Source organism: Balearica regulorum, chromosome 7 (genome assembly GCF_011004875.1).
Source record: "Balearica regulorum gibbericeps isolate bBalReg1 chromosome 7, bBalReg1.pri, whole genome shotgun sequence".
Classification (NCBI taxonomy): Eukaryota; Metazoa; Chordata; class Aves; order Gruiformes; family Gruidae; genus Balearica; species Balearica regulorum.
The window spans coordinates 16,465,177-16,485,665 of NC_046190.1; the positions used below are offsets into that span (position 1 = coordinate 16,465,177).

The 20,489-nt window shown below is 46.7% G+C and overlaps 1 protein-coding gene across 2 annotated transcripts in view; it reads right to left on the bottom strand.

Moving 5' to 3' along the window:
* Positions 1 to 1,137: 1,137 nt before the first annotated feature.
* ENTPD1 (ectonucleoside triphosphate diphosphohydrolase 1) overlaps positions 1,138 to 20,489 on the bottom strand; it is a 33,032-nt gene continuing 13,680 nt past the window's right edge. Inside the window, exons 2-10 of one of the 2 annotated variants that reach the window (XM_075758189.1) lie at positions 12,018 to 12,151; positions 11,517 to 11,634; positions 10,122 to 10,272; positions 9,086 to 9,245; positions 8,218 to 8,454; positions 7,418 to 7,678; positions 6,271 to 6,390; positions 5,937 to 6,074; positions 1,138 to 5,782 (exon numbers count right to left, since the gene is read on the bottom strand). In XM_075758189.1, coding sequence (XP_075614304.1) covers positions 5,576 to 5,782; positions 5,937 to 6,074; positions 6,271 to 6,390; positions 7,418 to 7,678; positions 8,218 to 8,454; positions 9,086 to 9,245; positions 10,122 to 10,272; positions 11,517 to 11,634; positions 12,018 to 12,151 — 1,526 coding nt within the window. In that variant the 3' untranslated portion in view covers positions 1,138 to 5,575. Of the gene's footprint in view, positions 5,783 to 5,936; positions 6,075 to 6,270; positions 6,391 to 7,417; positions 7,685 to 8,217; positions 8,455 to 9,085; positions 9,246 to 10,121; positions 10,273 to 11,516; positions 11,635 to 12,017; positions 12,152 to 20,489 lie in introns of both variants that reach the window. The other variant, XM_075758190.1, reaches the window with a different exon arrangement.

Sequence of the window (20,489 nt, forward strand, 5' to 3'; positions counted from 1 at the left end):
TAACTGTCCATCTAAATTCTTGCTCATCGTGCAGCTGGAGACAAGAACCAACGCACTGCCTGTTTGATCTGACCTGGCGCAGCCCTTATTACATTCTAGGAAAACAACATGCTAATGAAACTTTAAGCCAATAATAAGTTCAGACATGTTAAAAAGCACTCATGAAAGCTGAAACAAACAATATAGGACATTAGCTCTTAGAAACAGTACAGGAAATACACAAAGACTTAATTTGGAAAATGCAGCTAATGCATCTGGGATGGATCATCCACACACATACACCCCCCCCCCCCCATCTGTTCAAAGATGGAGAGACCTTGAGGCAGTAGGAGAAAGAGGGCGAGCAGGAACATGCTGTGCCACAGTGGTGAGAGTGAGAAGAATGCGAATGTGAGCCCCGTCCCCCACATCGTTCCACGGCTGAGGGTCACAGGCAGCAAGGAGCCGATCCCTCCAGAGCCGGCTGTGGAAAGACTCCACCTGGTGCATTTGTTTTAATTCTGGCTGCATTGTTACCAGAGGAAGACTGGAAAAATTGAGGAAAGTTCAAGCTAAGAGCCATAAGAACGAGCAAACTAGAGAGAGTGTGCGCGGAAAGAAAAATGATGAGCCGTGACAAGTATGTTTGCCTTGGCGGAGCTACAGCTGTGGCTGCACGCAGAGGCACGCAGCCGCACGGCCCCACGAATGAGGGGCACAGGCCCCCGTCCTTCACCTGTTTTGGGGGAGTTGAAGTGCCAGCACGATGCCAGCGGTGCTGACTGGGGGAGGGAGAGGGAAAACGAGGCCAGAGGACTGCAGCCGTCCAGTGCACAGTAGGGCAGAACAAGCTGCTTGGGGCAGGTCAGGGGGAAGCTAAAGCAAGGGAAGATGGGCTTTGGGTACTAGCAGCTTTCCCAGGAGTGAGGCCACCCGTGTGAGGTGCCCAGAGCCTGGGAAGGACCACAGTGCCTTTCCTTGCCAGGAAAGGATGCTGCCCATCCACCGGGAACTTCAGATGCAATCCAGGAGAACAGCAGGGAACTGGCAAGAGAGGAAATCCCATCTCAGGACTTTTCCATGTTTAGTGCCAGAAGCTCCATTCCACTATTGGCGAGTTCTCACCTTCTGGAAAACAGTGTGAAAACTTTTCTGGCATCAGTTCAGAAGTCTTTATTGAGATAAGGATACAGAGATTTGTGCGTGCATCAAAACAAAGATCCATTTCTTCAGGGCTGAGCTGCAAAAAGAAAGCGTGTGGCCCAGGTGGCAGGGACTGTTGTCCTCGGTGTGCGTCCCCCAGCCCCTCCTGAACAGGCTGTTGAGCCCCATGACACAGCCATCAGCCCCGCAGAGCCTGCAAGTCCCCCCTGGCACAGAGCATGGGAAGAACTGGGACAGATGAGAAGGGGGCACGCATCCAGCTGAGAGCTGCTCTTGGAGAAGCTGAGGAGCCCCGGCCAGCACCAACACTGCAATCAGCCTCTCACCACAGAGGTGATGGCCCCACTTCCGAGAGCTTTCTTCCGAGTGGAGGCTCCACTGTGGTTTGCTGTGGGGCCAGAGAAATCAGCTGTAGCCCATGCACAGAGGAGAGGTGGCTGTATCGGGGAAGACAGTGAAGGGCACTTAGAGCCTGTGGTGGGGACGGGTGGTTTTCTGCAAGAGGCGAGTGTGCTGCAGGCACCCAGGCTTTCTTTTCTGACCCCCGAAAATCTCAGCCTCGCTGATAGTTTTATTCTCAGACCTGACACCGGGGTGAACACGAGAGAGCTCGTAGAAGTCATCAGTCTCAGAGAGACCAGACTGCTCCCGCACCCTACAAAGCTATCAAATCCCCCTGCAAGGAACCTTCCCAAAAATGGACCACTGAACATTTGAACCCAAACCAGAGACACTCATCCCATCTTGCTGCAGCACATCTCAGGGCTTCCTGTGGCAAAATGGGAGACACCAAGGTCTGGAGTCTTGGCAGCCCAGCAGAGCTGATCAGTGAATAAATATTTGCAAGACAAGTACATGTGGTGTTAAAAGATGCTTTAACCCATAAGAGCAAAACTGTACAGAAGCCAGTAGCTGGAAATTAAAGCCAGAAGCTATCAAATCAGAAATAAGGCACAGATAATTATCAGTGAGGCAGATCAACTGCATTAACAAGAAAAGTGATACCATATTATACTGACATATTTGGAAATTCCACCCACTATCATTAATGGTCTTCATGTATGCGTTGGGTGACTCTGGAACATGAAATTGAGCTGAATACAGCTGGGTCAGATACAGCACAGAAGCAAAGAAATTAATGTTCATTAAACTTGAACTCTTTGACGAAAGATTTTGAGTAGCCTCCATAGATAAAGTCTTGCAATAGCAGGCAAAATGGGGAAAAAAAAATCATACGCTTTTCTGGGAAGGTTCAAATACAGCCAGTGATATGCAAGGGTTTCACCCTGATAGAATGCCTTCAGTCAACCAATTCTTGTACCCTCAGCCTGCTCAAGTGATTTTTAAATGGCATATCTGGTGTCACCTTAGAAATTCTAGTTCTGGAGAGATTGGCTCATATACACAGTCTAAAAGTCATAAGGTTTAAAAATAATGTAACATTTTGTATTTATCTCAGTTTGGGGCCTTTAGGTTGCACTCAAGTTACATTGACATGTTTTTAAAAAAACCCCATAACCCAAACCAAACAAGAGAAGGCAGGCAGGAGGGAGTAAGCGAAGATACCAGCTGATCACCTGACTCTAGAATCAAGAGCTAACAATATTAACACTGTGGGACTTGCAATAAAGATACAAAACATTGCTAAAGCTCTTCTCCCAGGTTCTGTATTTGACCTTTTCCTTTGGCATAAACCCTTAGCAGGGACCAGAAGAGCAGACTGGCACAGGCTTTCTCTCCACACCAACTTCCACACGTGGTTTCTGCATCAATTTCTGAAATGTCCCAATGGATCTGCCAGTTCCTGCATCGCGGGAACAACTAGGCAGCTGTCAGATTCCTGAGGTCTCAGGAGAGGAATTATCATTCTGCAGGTTTCCACACTGTTCGTGGGGAGGAAGGGTGCACCAGCTCACATAGGGAGCTTCTCCAGGGCACCTGCTTTGCTACAAAGACTCTGTATGCAAGGAAGGTGGCACAGGACAGGGTGTGCTGCAAGTGGGGCTGACTGGGGACCCAATGCAGCTCTGATCACATGCTCCTCCTGCATACCTGCCAGCTGTGACCAAGAACTACTGTTAATCTCTCATCTACCTATCTTTGCTGAAAATAACAGAAGGAAGACTCCATCTCTAGATTAATTTCAACATCTCATTGTATTTGCAGATAAAACAAAAACTGGTGAATGGACAAACAGTCATTTGTGGGTTGACCTGGATCACTGGCTTGGGGGAATATTCTTTGAATGGTATGTGTTTCAGTGGAGCCACATGGAAGGCAAAGTGGCTCATGTTAAGAGACACTGATGAACAGTGTGAGACAGTGGCCATTCTGGAATACAATGACTGGAAAAAAAGGCCAAGTTGCAATATTCCAACTGGCCAAAAAAACCCCAAAATTTCTCTTTAAGTGAGCTGACCTGGCCCTGAGATATACAAACGGGGAACATAAAGTATAGATCAAAACCAAAGGGTGTTATTTTTATATATGTTATTAGGGAATCTACTACCACTCACTGCTGAAAATTTTGGTGTCCAAGTTTCAGAAAGATGTAAAAATTTTCAAAGTTAGTCAAGTGGAGTCAAAAGCTACAAGTGAGGTCAGCACAGAGTGCTTTGCAGATTGAAGATCAAACTATTTAATATGATACAATGATGACTTGCAAGCACCAACAAGGAAAAAGGGATTTTGATATAGAGTTACTCAGTTTTTCTGAAATGGGCAGAACAAGATCCAACAGAAACTGAAGCCAGCTAATGCAGAGCAAAAAATAAGACACAGATTTTTGGAAGAACAATGAACTGCCCAAAGATCTTACCACAAGACAGGGTAGATTCTTCCCTTACCTTTAGGTCCTTCAATGCTCCTACTTCCAGACATGAAGTAGAAATAACTGGGGCACATTGTCCAGCCTGCACTGTGCAGAGGGACAGGCTGGGAGACAATGAAAGCCCCGAGCTCCATGTCTGTGCTTGCCTAAAGGAGAAGGCTTTTTTGGGCTTGCACATCCTGATCCCCTCCACACCTTCTACGGCTTTACTTGGGAAAACAGGTGAAGGTGTGTGTTTGCCATGCCCTTCTCTCCACAACATCTGCTTTCTTTTGGCCTCCAGTGCTTACAGGTCATTAGGAGAAGAGATTTCTGAGATTTCATGGGAGGTAGACAGGCACCAGTGGTTTCCAAGTGTTTTATAAAAATTGGTTTCTGACTTACCTCTCCTTTTTTGGACCAGGGAATGGAAAATGGAAGAAAGCGATTCGTAAACCTGATCAGTGGCATCACCCTAGTTGTGTGCTAGAAGATGGGCTTCAGTATGTGCACTCACAAGCCCTGGGTCTTATGGTCATGGAATAAGCCTAAGCCACAAGGGAAGGAAAGGCAAATTTTCACTGATTTTGCTGGTGGAAAGAGTGGTTCAATCTGTGCATTCTCATGCTCGTTAACTGCTGCCAGCTGTCTATTTATAAAGGAACATGACCTAATCAACATTTTCCCTAGATTAGAGGCTGCTGTGTGATCAGCACAGTGACACTGGATTGCTTTAGTGGGTGTATACCTGTAGGCACGCTAATCACACCAGAGTCTCTGTAGGCATAAGCACTCGCTACTGGTCAAGGATCCTTGGCCAATATGAGCTGTTCCTACAAAAATCAGCAATGCTTGGCTGGGAACTCGTGTCTTGATGTACCCTAGGGACATGGGAAAGGCTCAGCATAACAGCGAGCCAGCTTTGGTCCAGCAACATCATCAGGAAGACGTGGGAAAGAAGCTTCTTGCCACTTGTGAAAGGAGCAGACAGCCACCATTGCCCAGCTAAGGGGTGATGACCACCAGCACGCTCAGTTTCTTCATCCTTATCCCTTCTTGTTCCAGAGTGGCATTTGGGAGCCTGGCCAGCCTTCGGGGACCAGCCAGGTGCAGGTGGCCATACCCAGCTGTATGGCTGCGAGGGCTCAGGGTGTGGGGAGGCGAGCGAAGGTGTGCTGGTGCAGTTTCCCTGCGGGAAGGGCTCTCGGGAACAGCTTCAGCAGAGGAGTAGCAGGATCACCCTGTGTGTGATCGCTCCCAAGAGCTCAGTGGGATGTGTGGCCCTGAGATTACCCTTGCAGGAGCACCGGCTCCCAAAGATTGCTGCCGCTTTTCTCTTTATAATGCTGTGCACAAGGCAAAGACCAACAAGCAGCAAAATTTCATTGAATGAAAGTACGACCCATTCAAGGAGGGGACACCTGCTTGTCTGTCCTTGGCAGAGAGAGGTGGCAAGCCTGATGTCCCAACGTCTGTCAGTGCAAGTGTGAGTCAGAAGAAATAAATGCCCTTGTTCTACACAGTCAGTAGCTTCAGTGAGAGGTGAGAGGGGCTCTGCTGTGCCGGGGTCTCCTAGCCCTGAACAGACAGGGTGACATGGCCCCTCTCCCCCCAAGGTTTTTCCTAAACAATCCCCTTCTGCAGGCACTTGGGCTTGTGGAAGAGAAGCCAGGCAAACAGGATCACGGACGCCAGCACGAGGGAGCACAGCACCATCAGCCCCACGTAGCTGCCGTGGGAAAGAGGGGGCAGAGCGGGCTCCTCTGCGGGGATCATGTTGGTCAGGTTCAGCATGTAGCCCAGGGTCCAGCCCGCATCGCTGCTGCCGATCTGAAACGGGAGAGGAGCAGAATCAGTGCTGGGAGGTGCAGGGGCTGCTTGCAGCATTGCTGGGGCAGTGGCACCCCGGGGAAAAAGGGCCAGGCTGTGCAGCAGAGGTTACAGCTACCTGCTGGGGTAGAGCCCTCCCCACCACGAAACACACCTTTCCAAGGAAGTGGATCGTTTGCCAGTTCTCTTCAGTGAATTCGTAGCCAGTTTCCAGGAGAGAGACAATATAGGCTCCAGAAAAGCAATATTCGCTCAGGTACTTTTCTTTTATTTGGTGATATGCTGTCTTCACCTAGGGAGGGAAGAAGTCACCAGTCTTAAACACAGATTTCTGCTGCCCCAGCTTGCGCCTGAGCATCCACTGCAGGTGCTGGGGGGATCTTGCCCCTCTTGCCTTGGAAGTTACCCTCAACGATTTATCCTACAGAAAAATATCAGCAGCTCTTGCCACCTGGCGGCCCCAGCCCACTGCCACAAGCACTGCTCACCTCATGCCAAGGCCGGGCACAGAAGCTCTGAATGGCGCTGGCCACTTTGTCCAGGGCAGCGGGTCTTTGTTCACTGGTCAGGTTCAGAAAGTTCATCACAAAGTAGAAAGCAGAAAAAGCCTGAAAGAGAAAGAATATGTTAACCTGACTGGCCCTCAGCATGAGCAGGACAGTGGAAATCCTACAAAAGAAAATGGCTTTATTTACAGATAGAGAAATATAAGAAGCAACATCACACGCACAAAAGCAGGTATATTTTCAAGAGTGATGTCACTCTGCCACCAAGAGCTGATGAGAGCTAAGGACCCCAAAAGGAAGATGGAGGTAGGAACTTCATTGACCACAGTATCCTGAAGAACTTCAGTAAATCCCTCGCCTCTATGCCCTGGTGCCAGAGTGGCACATGGTGAACACTGCTTGCCATCACAACCGTGATCTCATTTTGGCAATAGAATGAGATGAGTGTGCAGCCAATATTGACACAAACAGCAGAGGTGATGGTCTGAAAGGAGCGTACAGAGCCCCAGCGTACAATCCAAAGTGCAGAAAACCCCTTTCTGACCACAGCCAATAGCTGATAGGTAGGGGGTAGTTTATGAACAGGGCAAGGGAGTATTAACAGTTTTCCCAGAAAGCCTCACAGCCACTGAAGTCTTCCAGCTCTAGGACTGATGTTTAGTGTGGTGTCACACATGATGTGTGTTCAGAGTGTGCACTGTCTCCTTATCACATCTGGGAAGCTGTCAGGTGAGCTGACAGTAGTGCTCACACTTTTCTGGATGAATTTCAGATCTTGTACCACCATTGACTTCAGGAGACAAGGTTTGCTGGAGCAGTGTATCATGCATGGCCTGCAGCAGGTGCTCCTGCCTCTGGTGCTTGCCATCAGGAAGGACTGCTTGAAAAATGAATCAGTAAATGGAGCACCTCAAGGAGATGGGTTAGAACGGGAACAGCGCAGTAGACTAGCATTTACTGGGGTAGCTCTTACACAGAAGTGCAGCACCACTTTTGTAGTTATGTGTCCAAAAAGCCATCTTGTAAATGAATCCTGCCCCAGCCACGGAGAACACACTCTAGCATTACTCTGAGTTTCTGCCCTTCTGATATTCTGGGTTATAGAGAGTTGAAGAATGTGAAGACTTACCCCAAAATCCCCTTGTAACGGAGGTAGGTATATGCCATTGAAGGAGCAACTGGAGTAAGGACAACTGGTTTTGTTAAAGAGTTTCTGGATGTTTCTTCGGCACATTTGATAATCACCCCCTCCCTGTAAGTACAGCTGGCTGAAAGGGAATTCCTTTTTCTTGGCTGATGTACAAGGAGTTTTGAAGAGGTCACTTATATTTATAGTCCTCTGATACCCCTTGTGAAAGCATGGATCAAGGAGGCTGCTGTTGTCCACAGTCTGAAAGTAAAATCAACCCAAGCTGTTACACTTCACTCAAGTAGCGCTCTGGGAAAGGGTCACAAGGAAGGGTGGCCACAAGGCACTTGTCACAGTACATCACACCAAGATACACACATCAGGTCAAAGTGAAGAGGATGGTTTAAGGAATTGGCTGTGATTCGGGATATGTGGGTACTGCCACAGCCTCCCTGGAGGACCCTGGGCAAGTTACTTTCATCCACATTTTGTGAAGCTGCTGTTGATTTGGGATTCTCAGAGATGGTGAAACATCACCTCCCCCAAGTACTTCAGTCAAGCACAGTACTCCTGCTATCCCATGCCCAAGAATCAAGGCACCTCAAATTGGTAGTACTTTTGAAAATGTTGACTCTCATCTCTTTGGGCATCTGCCCAGTCTTTATGGAGGATAATGCCATTTGCCAAACCCAGACTAAGGGATGAGACATTTAGCTGGGACTGCAACTTTTACAGCACCAGTATGTCAAAACTGGGAGGGTCCAGGATCTCCACCTGAAATTACAGACCGATGTACTTGCCTGTAGGTCGCTGGCCAGTTTCTGTTGCAGAGCCTGGTCCTTCCCATAGCAGAGAAAGCTGTGTGTGTATACTTGGTAAGTCTTGCCATAGAGACGGAAGTAGAGCAGGTTGTCTGGGGACCCAGAAGAGAGTTCATTTGGTACAAAGGTAATCTGTGTTGATGCTCCTCCGAGGTCTAGTGCTCCTGATGTCTCACTTATGGATTTCAGGGAATGTAGAAGTTTTGTCCAGCCAGACTTTAACAAACAAACAAAAAAACCCAAAGTAAACCAGATACATCAGGTATGGAGAAGATCTATTTGGGAGCAAAAAAGAAGAGAAAGACTTATGAGGACAGAAGCAGAGGCACAGAACACAGGAAAGGCAGGAAGACCTGGAGAGGGGCATGAGATGAGAGCTGGAACAAGACACAAGATGCAGGCTTGGAAAAGGAGAAGATGGATTATATCTGAGTATTTGCAGGAGGACTAAGAATATGAAATCCAATAAAATTGTTATGCAAAAAACCAGTCAACTTACTGTTTCAAGTCCCAAATGATTTGTAAGCTCAATAATAAAGAATCATTGTCAAGTTTTACAGGCACAGAAATATTTTAGATCAGGAAGTGAGGAGGATGCTGTACTCAAGCAAAGTTAATCAAAGATGCCAGCGTTTTATTTCAATGCTTTAAGCCTGACTACAGTGGTACATCCTGATACTTATTGGTATTAGGACATACTCACAGTAATTGCTGAGGCAAGATGTACAGCTTCCTGATCTCTGGTAAATGGCTTACAAGGGAAGATACTGCCTGTGACACCCTCCTGCAAGGCATGATTTACAGAGTGCTGCAAGCTGGTGATTCAAATATGGACTTGATACAGTACCTGCTTGAAATTGCCCAGCAGGTAGTTAATGGTGATCCATCCATAGGCTCCTTCTTCCTGACCACTGATGATTCTGGCACCCTGGAAGTTGAAGGGAGCTGAGCGTAGTGTCTTCTCTACTGAGGACAAGACTTTGTCAGCTGCACTTTTATTCTCCAAGCTGGATGAATGGAAGAAAGGATGGAGTGACTCTGGCTGACAGTTCTCTGCAGCCTACAGGCTTTATTCTGAGTAGCCAGGCTGCAGCTCCCCACCAAGTGTTAATTGTAACAGAACAGTCATTGATATGGGTACATCCAGCTCCAACTGGCCACATCCCTCTCTGTCACACCTTGACAGCACAGCTGCCTCCAGCTCTGACACTCACAAACCCTGCAGCTGAGAGTGGTACCTGGAGCAGAGACCAGAGCTCTCTTGCTCTCCTGGACCACGTGCTCTGGTAGAGATTGCACCATGGAGATCCCTCTCACTCTTTGCCATCACCATTATAGAAGAAATCCATGCCCTCTGGTATCCCCAGGGAGGTTTCCCAGGCAATACATACATAAGATCAGCTCCCTATCCCAGCCAGGCAAGAGGTCTGGAGCATCCCCATGAAAACCACAAATTGGAACTAAACGAGGATACGATTATAAAGTTATTTCAGCTTTGATGATCTCAGGCTGAGTCAAAGTATGTGGAGAGTCACAACATGATTGGGCTCAAAATATCCTCGTCAGGCCTAATACCAGACTGTGGGGGATGTCTGAGCATCCCCTGAGCATCAGCTTGGGCACTGCTACCCTCCTGGTGTCTCTGCACTATGTGTGGGTGCTGGAGATGATGGAAGGTAGGAGTGAGTGGAAACAGACCTGCTGGGCAAGCAGGGGAACAGCCCAGGGAGACTTGGGGTTTAGAGGCCAGTGGCAAAAGAGGGTATCTGGGCAAAGTCTGAGCTGGCAGCATTTCCAAGGACTTTTCTCAAGAGGTCCCTACTGAGCATCTATGGTGGTCCCAGGCACAGTGCTGCAGGAGAAGGGGACAAGCCCTGCAGTACCTGAGAAGCCGCATGCCGGCAGTTGCTCCGAGGTAGACGGGTGTCTCTTGGTGCTGCTTTGAGGGAATCACCTCTTCTGCTTGTTGTAGGCACTGTGTCAGAGAGGGACCTGCCTTCTCCGTGGCATGGGAGTAACCTGAGATCCCAGGGCCTGCAAGAAATGAGGACACTTCACTGCTCGAACTCCAAGCATAACCTCAGAGTGCTGTCGTGAGCAGTCGTGTTAAACCGTATCACTATCACAGGAAGAGACATCAGATTCAACCACCCCATTTCTGACTTTTAGAAATCCTACAGCACTAAGCCTGATGCATGCAGGGGTGGCCACAGCGCCCAACACCTGCTACCCGTTCTCTGGGAAGCAGGCTGTGAACTCACGATGAGGGCTGCAGTAAGGCACATTGTTTGCTTAGTAGGTCCTGGACATCTGCAGACTCATCTCTGGCTCTGCCTGGGTATACTGTGGATCTGCACCTGAAAATCCCTGACCCTTTACTATGCTGGGTTCTCTGGGGGAAGATGATGTCACTTGTTGGTATATTGTACATGCACGCTACAGCACTGTTTTGCAGCCATCCCCTTCCATGCTAACCCAAAGAAATATTCATTGTCCCTCCCTACCATGTGTCTCCCAGTGAATGGACTGCCCCAGGACCAGTGCCTGCATGGGCAGCAGCGAATCCCACTCTGCGTTTGCTCCAGGTTGCCATACGTTCAGTGTGCTGCTCGTGGCGTGGCATGCTGCAGCACCGAGCAGCTATTGCAGCAGCTTGATAACAGCATGGCTCTCCCCTGCGCTGCAGATGGTCCTGACAAGACCCCAGGCAGGCTCTGAAAACACCTCCTCCTCCTCCCCAGAGCACAGCGATCCACAATGGTCTACTCTGTTCCTTGTCATGTGCATCCTTAGAATTTATTTATGCCTTCCTAAATCATACAATAGCTACACAGCAATTAAACAGAATAAAAAATATACCAGGACATGCATAACTTGAGTAACCTTGGCCTGCAAGCGCAGTGCCTAGCTGGCACAGGGGCCTTGAAAAAGAGCAAACCATGCCCTCCCCTCTTGCTGCCTGACGTTCATCAGCACTTCAGCAAGGCTACATGAAGACGTTTTTATTTATCTAAGTACGTTCTTCGGTGTAGTTCTTTCCAAAAAGCACTCACTTCCAAGCATCCTAAAAATAAAGGGAAAAGTGGATCCACCTTTCCTCCCAGGAAGGTCAGGCACATACAGCTCCCAGTGGGAAGTGGTGGGATATACATTAGCTCACAGATATAACACTGTTTTCACTATTGGCCTCTTCCTCCGGGTTTCTCCTCCCCCACCCTTTGGTTGCATTCTCTCTTCTTCCCTTGTGCCCCTTCCACAGCTCCCTTTTCTCCTCTTACCTTTGACTTTACACACCTCCACCTGCTGCACCACCCCGGTGTCATTCTCCTTCTCTGCTGGCCACTCATACACATACAGGTTGGTGTGGGATGACCCCGCATCCAGCACAATCCCATACTGTGGGCAAAACAGAGTTGTCATTGCACCTGAGGCGCCGAAACAGACACAGCGTGCGCTGGTGTCCACACGTGGGGGGACCAGAAACTGGCAGTTGTGGGAACATGCTGTATGATTGCCCTCCTCAGTAGCGATTTGATGCAGTTTCCATCAAAGGGATACAAGAGGAGAGAGAAGCGGCAAAACTGGGACTACTTAAGAGATGATCCCCTGTGAAGCCATATCTGGTTTCACCACAAAGATTTAAAAGATGGTACTTGAGGTGTGTGAAGGCCCTTGTCTGGCTAAAGACAAGGGCAGCAATGTGTCCTGGAGCACCATGTGTGTCTAACCCACCCCCCCAGCTTGGCTTGCTTTCCTATAAGAACCCCAGCCTATAATACCTTAATATTCTTCGGAAGTGGCTTGTTTTGGGTCACTGCTACAGCAATTAAAGCAATTACAGCCAAAGCAGAGAGGAATCCCAGGATGAGTAGAATCTTCCTTGTCCAGGACATCTTTGGTTTGGTACCTGTGACTAGAGCAGATAAAGGATGTTGTTATCCTGGTAGCCCATCTTACCTCACCCAAAGGTCTTCAGGCACATTCCTGCAGTCCCTTTCCTCCCTGTAGCATCTGCCTTTGCCCATCCCTGCTCCCATCTCCTGCTCCACGTCCTCATGGGGGATTTCTGAGGCAGAGCTCAGCCCTGGTGTCCTGCAGATTTGCTCTTGTGGACTGTGCCACATCTCCATGGGCTGCCCTGTGCCAAGTGGTGATGAAGGAGGACTTCAAGATGCAGCTTATGGTTCGTCTGTCCTTAAGATACCTGCAGGTAACTGAGCAGCTGTGCAACAACATCTGTATGAGGCAAACACTGTCTTCTACTATAGCTCTGCATTTGGCTTAATAATCACGGAGACACTCAAAGAGCAGACTGCTAGTATATAAACAGCATAACCCTATGCAACTCAAAGCTTTAACCCCTGCGACATTTTGTCCTAGTATACTTTGTGCTTCAGGTTTTTACAACGTTTATAACAGTTTACATCATCCTCATCACTGGTAATGCATATAGGAAGTCTAACACTAACAGTTCAGTATGTGACAGTCAGTTCACACAATGCTGTCCTGCACCTTGGCAATGGTATACAGAAAATATGATCTGCACGCCACAGGGTATTTAGGAACTCTATGGAGATTTTTGATGCCACTTCTCACAAGACCAGAAAATTATGAATAGTCTGTATTTACAGAATTAGCATAACATGGTTAAAAATGACACGCTTTGCAAAACTTGTGCCAGTTTGATACCTTAACTGTTACTGATATATTTGGTATGACCTACCTAACAAACATTTTTGTGGCTTGAAATACATGGTTAGCAGTAGGATTCTGTAAAAAAAGCCATTTATGGTTGACGGAAGTAATTCACAACCAATATGGTATTTGAGCTTTCAGAACTGATATACGTATACCGGTGTGTGTTACTGGCTAGCATGATGCTGTTGATATTTTCGTGCTTTGGATTCTCCTTCATATAGTAGAAATTTCACTTCACAACTTAGGCTCAGCCAATTTTGGTATTGTTCAATAAAATACCATCTTCCAACACAAAGCTCTTGAAAGAAAATCAGCAAAAGTATTTTCCAGATTATAACCTAGCTGTAAAGTCAACAGTTACAACTAACAACTAGCTTTGGCACTCTAGGGCTCATACCTGCTCCCACTGCGACATGAAATCTATTCCTACCTATACTGATGCTCCATACTCAAATCCACTGATTGTTGGACTGCTCACATGGGTCCTAATTTCTCTTCTCCTTATACACAAATACTCTAGATGTTTAGAAGTACTTTATCGGTCATCCAGGGTGACAATACCTCTGTGCAGGCAACCAGATCAACTATCTTCATGCTCCAAGAAAGTAAGGTGACTGAACCTGCTCTGCATCTGCATGCCAGAACTTGAGTTCCAGAGGCCATTCTCCAGCCCTCAGGTGATACTGGGTCAATGCTCCAAATCCATCCTGGCACCCCACATCACGCATGCAAATATGAAAAGCATTCAAGTTCTGAACAGGGTCATCTTCCAACCACTCTGGTTTCACATGAAAGGTAGTCCCAGATGCCAGAACTATACAAAATGTTACCCAACCTTACAAATGACCCAAAATCCCAGAGTTGTTTTCAGAAGTTGGCCCAAGTGAAAAGAATCAAAGCACCTCCGGAAATCTCTAACTGTAGACAAAGGATGTCTTCCCACCTGTCTAGAGAAAAGGGAACCTAAAAGTGCCAAGAGAATTTGTTTTGAAGATCTCCCTGCAGGCAGGTTCATTGGAAACCTAATGCTGACCTGCAACTCTGTGCTCCCTCTCTTCCCACTCATGTGTAAATCTGCTGAGGCTAACTGTGAAATTTGGAAGCTTGTTATGCTTGCATTTTAGGAGTGTCTGTTAGATGCACACCATGCTTGCCAATATCGCCAAGAATGCAGCTTAAAAAAATAGCCTAGTGCACATACCAGACAGCAGGAGGTAAGAATGCATTTCATACAGCTTTATTCAAAAAGGCCCCAGAATTCATGGCTTGAAGTGATTAGAACCAACAGAACATGACAGCTGGGAGACTTTTCTTCTTATTGGAGAGAAGTTGGCTCAGGTTAGGACAACACTGAGCATGTCCATTGAACAAAAATTATTTTAACACTAGAAAAATGAATACAAACAGATGCTGTAATGTAAAATTAGCTGCACAGTATAGATATGAAGCTAGCACGCTTGAAAACTGAAACTGCTGCTGACAGTTGCACAGCACATCCATGTAATTATTGCCACCCTTACTCTGAGATCTCGCCTAGAGGCAGCCACTAACAGCTTTGTTGGGTATTTACTGTCATAGGAACGAAGGGTGGGTGACTTTGCATCATTTCTAAGAGTTTCAAACTTCCTGTTGTGATGGGTATTGTCCGTCTGCTGTATCTTTTCAGCAGCCACACTGAAAGTAGCAGCATTAGCAGCAAAGCAAGAATTTTCTCACTGTAATGGACCACTCCAATAAACAGCTGTAGAAATACCTTGTCTGTAGGCAGAGGCATAATGATAATTGTCTGCATCCTACCTGCAACCTGAGATTAGTCATTTTTTTCCAAGGCATTTTGTTTCCTTAACCCTGAACATGATTTTTGCCTACTAAATTTCAGCTCAGTATCATGAGCGCTTTTCAGGACTCTAGGGGTTCTAAATATGTGATTTCATTGCTGTATCCCACACCAGAGCATCCGTCTGTGTGAACTTTAATGCTACCAAGCAGCATTTTGTGGAAACATTTCATACAAGAAAAAGTACAAAATGATAAGCATAATCCAGAAGGTAGCCTACCAAAGCAAACACCTTCCAAACAGTACTCAAAGAGTATAGGCTTGAATACTTGATTATTTAAAAAAACAAACCCACAACATTACAAATCCAGATAAAGATCCTTTTTCTGTACACTTGGTTACCTCCATCAGCTCTAGACATAATTGCAGGTCCTGCAGCGGCTAAAGAATTAACTTATTCCCTAGACTCCTCCTGCTCCTTTGCACTCCACATTCATGTTGCTGAATGCCAGGCAAACACTCGGTCTCCCCCAAGTGGGGCAGTACTTGACCCTCTAGCACCTCTGATTGCCAGGCACCAGGACTTTTCTTCTACTAGCAGTTTTCCTCAGCTAAAGATGAAGCAGGCATGATCTCTGTGCCTAGCCAGAACCCAGACACAGATTTCTGCCCACTGTGAGTGGTGATAAAAACATCATGTAAGGCCATAAGTAGGCATAGCTCAGAGCTGGCTGGTACTGGAGCCTTGCCTGCCTGCAGGGGCATTAAGCACTCTCCAGATGTTGGAGCACAGCCCAGCTGCTCAGGCATCACTGTCTGTTTCTAATTTTGGTCTCTTTGTTTTTTTTTTTTTTGTAGGGGCTACCACTGACTCCATCCAGCAATTGGTGCAGGTTCCAGAACATAAACAGATCTAATATCTTTTCTGCCACTGAGCTAGCTATCAACTGAGAGTGACGTTGGCAGCCACTCCAGCTAACAGCAGTTTTGCTGCAGAAACCCTGTTGTTCTCAGTGAATAACCCAGGAAGGACCGCACTAGCGTGGGAGGCAGCTCTGTGTGAATGCAAGGAAACAGGATCATCCCCAGTGTCTTCCAGAGCCTCAAGGCAAATAGGAAGCTGCTCCTCCAGCTGAAATCACGCTAAGTTACTGGCAGCTCTGCACGCCAGGAGATGTCACTCACAGCCAAGGCTGCCCACCTCCCAGCTCCCTTCTCACCAAACAAGACTTAGCAACAAATGTTAAAAGAAATCAGGCAACCAGCACCTCTCCTATGCAACCCCAGCAACTCTGCATTTGATCACATTTAATTAAGTTAGCTGTGCCTCACGCTGTAAGCAAAGGGAGTTCCAAGATACACTGCCTGCTGCCCACGAGGCTCAGAGCGATGACAGAGAATAAGACGGTGTCTTACAAATCCTGCCCATCAGCTGGCAGCTACCTCTGCTGCTGATCACCCACGCTGTTGCTGCGGTCTGTGGGGAGTCTCTCCAATAACTGGTTTCCTAAACACACATCCAGGCTTCAGGGGAGAGCTGCTGGGTGCTTGTGCAATCGCATAGCCCAGCAAATGGAAACACAGTCTACAGAGATCCTGAACCTAAACATATCAGAGACACAGCGCAGTGCTGAGAAGCCACTGAATTATGACCCAAAGGGACACAGGTATACCTGAAGACTGAGAAATAGGAGAAATACAGACTGAAATGAGTCGGATGTCACTGCATTTTTAAAGCAAGGAGCAACAACTTGCCTGCCTGCTCACATAGCACAGGAGCCCATGGCTGAAGGGTGCCTGAATCCCTCAGCAGCCTGAATGCATTCAGCACCTGTGACTAGCTCAGCAGCACAGGGTGGGCAGCTTAGGCAGAAGGAGCATCCCTCAGGGCAGGTGCTTGCAGACAAACATCATCTAGGTCAGCAGAGAGCTCAGTAGACAGTGTCTCTGGCAATGGTGCCTGTGCACATTTACTAACTGCGGGAATTCATGTCTATGAAGTTCTGCCAGCAGCGATGGCAGGGAAAGGGGATGGGAGCAGTCGGTGCTGCTGCTCTTCAGGGTGGACAAGGGGACACGCACATTATCCTCCTGCTCAGGGAAAATGTCATTTCAGTAGTCATGATGTTATCAGGCTGAATTGCACGCTTGGTGAGGTTGCTGAACTTACATCAGGTTTTGAGGCACACTTAACTGAAAGGCACTCCTGTCTTCAGACTCACCACAACCAAGCATCTGTTCATAAACACTCAGAAGAGCCACACTGCTTCATTTATCAGCCCTTTTCTGAAATTTTTTCTGTCCCCATCTGACTTCTTACTCATTCTTCATCTGCCTTTTTCATTCGAACATGCTCTTGTCAAAGTTATCTAGAAGATTTTGCTGCAAAGTAATGTAAACCACCTGTTTCAGGCCAACATATTGGAAAAGTCTTTTCTTAGGCTGGCGATAGGCTCAGATTTGTCTTAGAATATACACACAAATGCATATACAGTAAGTGAATTGCTTTAAGAGGGTTTATTTCAAAATATCAGGGCAAGATACTGAACATGTTGAAATCAGAATTCAAGCTCCAGATCAGGATTTTACATCACTTTTTACAGCTGTTATGTGGAACAGTGTGGGAGGCTCTGCTCCAAGTTTTAATTATTCATATGGCAAAGATCACGGTCTAAATACTGATTGATCTCTGGCCCTCCTTGTGGTGTTATATACAGTTATAAATACACATTTACTGGATTATATTTTTCCAGATAAAATACTTATAAGTGCTGAAGTACAAACACTGAAATGTCAGTGAAACTGATAATCCAAACAATGTAATATGTTTTTTTTGGATGCTGTCTTTCAGAGACATTTGATACTTTGCAATCACACAGCCCTACAAGTCTCAAACCCTAGGAAACTCATATGGATGTAGGCTACGCAGCCAGGCAGAGCGCTTGAACCAGTTGTGCCATGTGCACACACGTGTATGTTAGTGAGCTGGAAGATGGACTAAAGAGTGTGCCTATTATATCTGTGATAATACCAAGTTGGGAGCAAAAGCACACTGACACATAGGACTGGAATTCAAAATGAATTTGATAAATAGGGGAGAGCCTAGGGAAAACATCCAACTCACTTTAGTAAGGACAAGAACAAATATGATATTTAGAAAATAGCCACTGCCCAAAGACAGCATGGTGAGCAATTGGTTAAGTAGCACTTCCAGAGAAAACATTCTTGCAGCTATAGCGGTTTGCAGTAATCCTTCCCTCCATCTAACACTGGTAAAGCCTCCTATGAAGTTCTATGCCCAATTTTGGACACTGCCTTTCAAGAAAGATGCAGACCACTTGGAGAAACTCCAGAAGAGAACAAGAAGGAGGATCAGAAGTCTAAAAACTTGACCTATGAGGAAAGATTGAAGGAATTGTATTGTTTAGTTTAAAAGGAGAAGAGCAAGGGAGACACGTTAACTGTCTTCAGACAAATGGAGTCTCTATTTGCCAGCGCTGTTGTAACTGATCCTGCCTCAGAACAGGGTTGGCTTCTGGACTTTCTCCCAGCTCTGTTTCCTCAGTTCAGAAGCCAGGGAGTTAGCAAAAAGAGGGTGCATAAGCAGAGCATAAGCCATGCCGTTGGCAAAGGCCAATGCAATGCATATGCTCTCCTCATGGGATACAGCTGCATTTGAATAAATCTGTTCTCTCCTTTCCTCAACAAAGCTTCAGGCTGTATCTAGACCTAATTCAGCCATGGCAACCACCGTGCTATATGCTATCCATATGTAAAACCTCACTTGGGGTGGGAGCACCTCATCCTTTTGTTCCCTTTAGAGCTGTAACTGGGATATGACCCTGGGAAAGTGCACAGGACACATTAGAGGAGCCCTGTTTTCCTGGGGAAAAAAAAAAGCACACAGCAATCCTGGAGAGCTGGTGGGTGCTAGGGCCTGTAAAAGCTGAGCAGCAGCAGAGACAGCCAGACACAAAGGAGCGGGCAGCACACAGGCCCCTTCTCTCCCTCTCCACAGCCACCCGCACAGTCGGAAGCGGCACAGAGGGGCTTTGTGCTCGGGGCAGTCCCACGGCCCTGCTTACATTGGCCCTGCGGCACGGGTTTACTGCTGGAGGGGTGATGTCCAGGGGGTTCTGGGCAGGATCCCCTACGACTTGGGCTGCCCCACCAACAAATCCCCCATTCACCCTGCGCACAAAGCAGATTCCCCCTCAGGAGACCTTCCCACAGCACCTGGCAACGCGGGGTGCTCTGCTCAGCCTCCCCGGCTGCTCTGCAAGGCACTTGCACTGCACCCATCCCCGCGCCATAGCCCCTCTCCCTGTTACTACACACCATCCCCACCAAAGCTTTCCTGATGCCTGTTCATTAAATAGTCTCTCTACGGGAAGGTATTCTTTTGGATTACATCCCAGCAGTCAGACCAAGAAACTCAATATTCTCAAATACAACCAACAAGTGGCAGGATACCACTGGCGCAGTGACCTTTAGACAGTTAATTTTCACATTTATTTGATGTTTACTGGGCTTATAAATCTGTACCCTATTTGTGCTCATTTCTTTAGGACTCGCACATCAAAGAGGTTTTCAAATCAGAAGAAACAACTGTTATCAGTTACATCAGTCTCCTACCAGGCAACTTCTGGTATTCATTTGCTATCAGCCCAGCAAAACCAAATTTTAACTGGAAAGATTTATTGCCATTACCCACAAAGCTTGAAGTTTCATCAGAAAATATCCAGTGAGTTCAAGATGGTTTCCTGCCCCCCGAAGCTCATCACCTAAGCTACTGCTTGAATATACTTGGCTATCACATCAGTGAAGACATTTGTTTTTCTTTCAGGAAAAAAAAAAGAAGCATCAAGCACTGACATCTTTCAGTTTTGTTATTATTGATAGTTCTAATATGCTGACTTGCAATGGGCTAACGGTGCTGCTAAGCTTCCTTTTGTGCTCAATATCCTTACATTCTTCTTTGCTCCTCTTAAATCTCTGGCCATACTCATTTCCTTATGCTTTTGACCATCTTCTACACTTTCCAACTTTAAATTTGTATTAATTGTAGCTTCCTTTTTTTCCCCCCTAAACATGCATCTTTCAGAGCTGTTATTTTCCAATTATCATAACTGTCAACTGTTGGATTAAGGCTTTGGGGGAATAGAATAAGAAGTGAACAGACTGCTTCTGGTTCACATTCCTATTCAGCTATTTTAAATACTCTGCTGATTCAGTTCAAGTATTTTTAAATATGGGAAATAACTTATTTTAAGAGCTACTAGGCGTTATTTGTTGACTTTACATTACTCGTATAATAATCCATAACTCTCATAGCAATGTTTCTTTATCAAGATTGGGACCAATATATATTTCTCCTGTGCTGGAAGTAATGCATTGCAGATTACGAAATGGTCACCCTTGGTTTTGAGGAATTACCATGTCATTCACTAAAATTCACCATCATATCAGCTTTCCTCATCTCTACATGGACAGTCAATGCCTTTCTCTGCCTCCGGCATCCTGGCTGACAACAGGCACTAACCTTTACCTGCTCTGATCGCTTGTTCCCCGTTCAGCCCCAGGCAGCTATTGTGTACAGCTATTTAATTATTATTGTTGCTGTTAAAGACAGCAGGGCCACTGCTTTAATAGGAAGATTGGTGATGTGTGAGAAAGGAAGCAGCCTCCAGAACAACCGTTCCCCCGCTTCAAAGCCCACATAGGGTCACAGCAAGATCAGAAACTTCCTGGAAAATACAAAATCCTGAGCACTGTA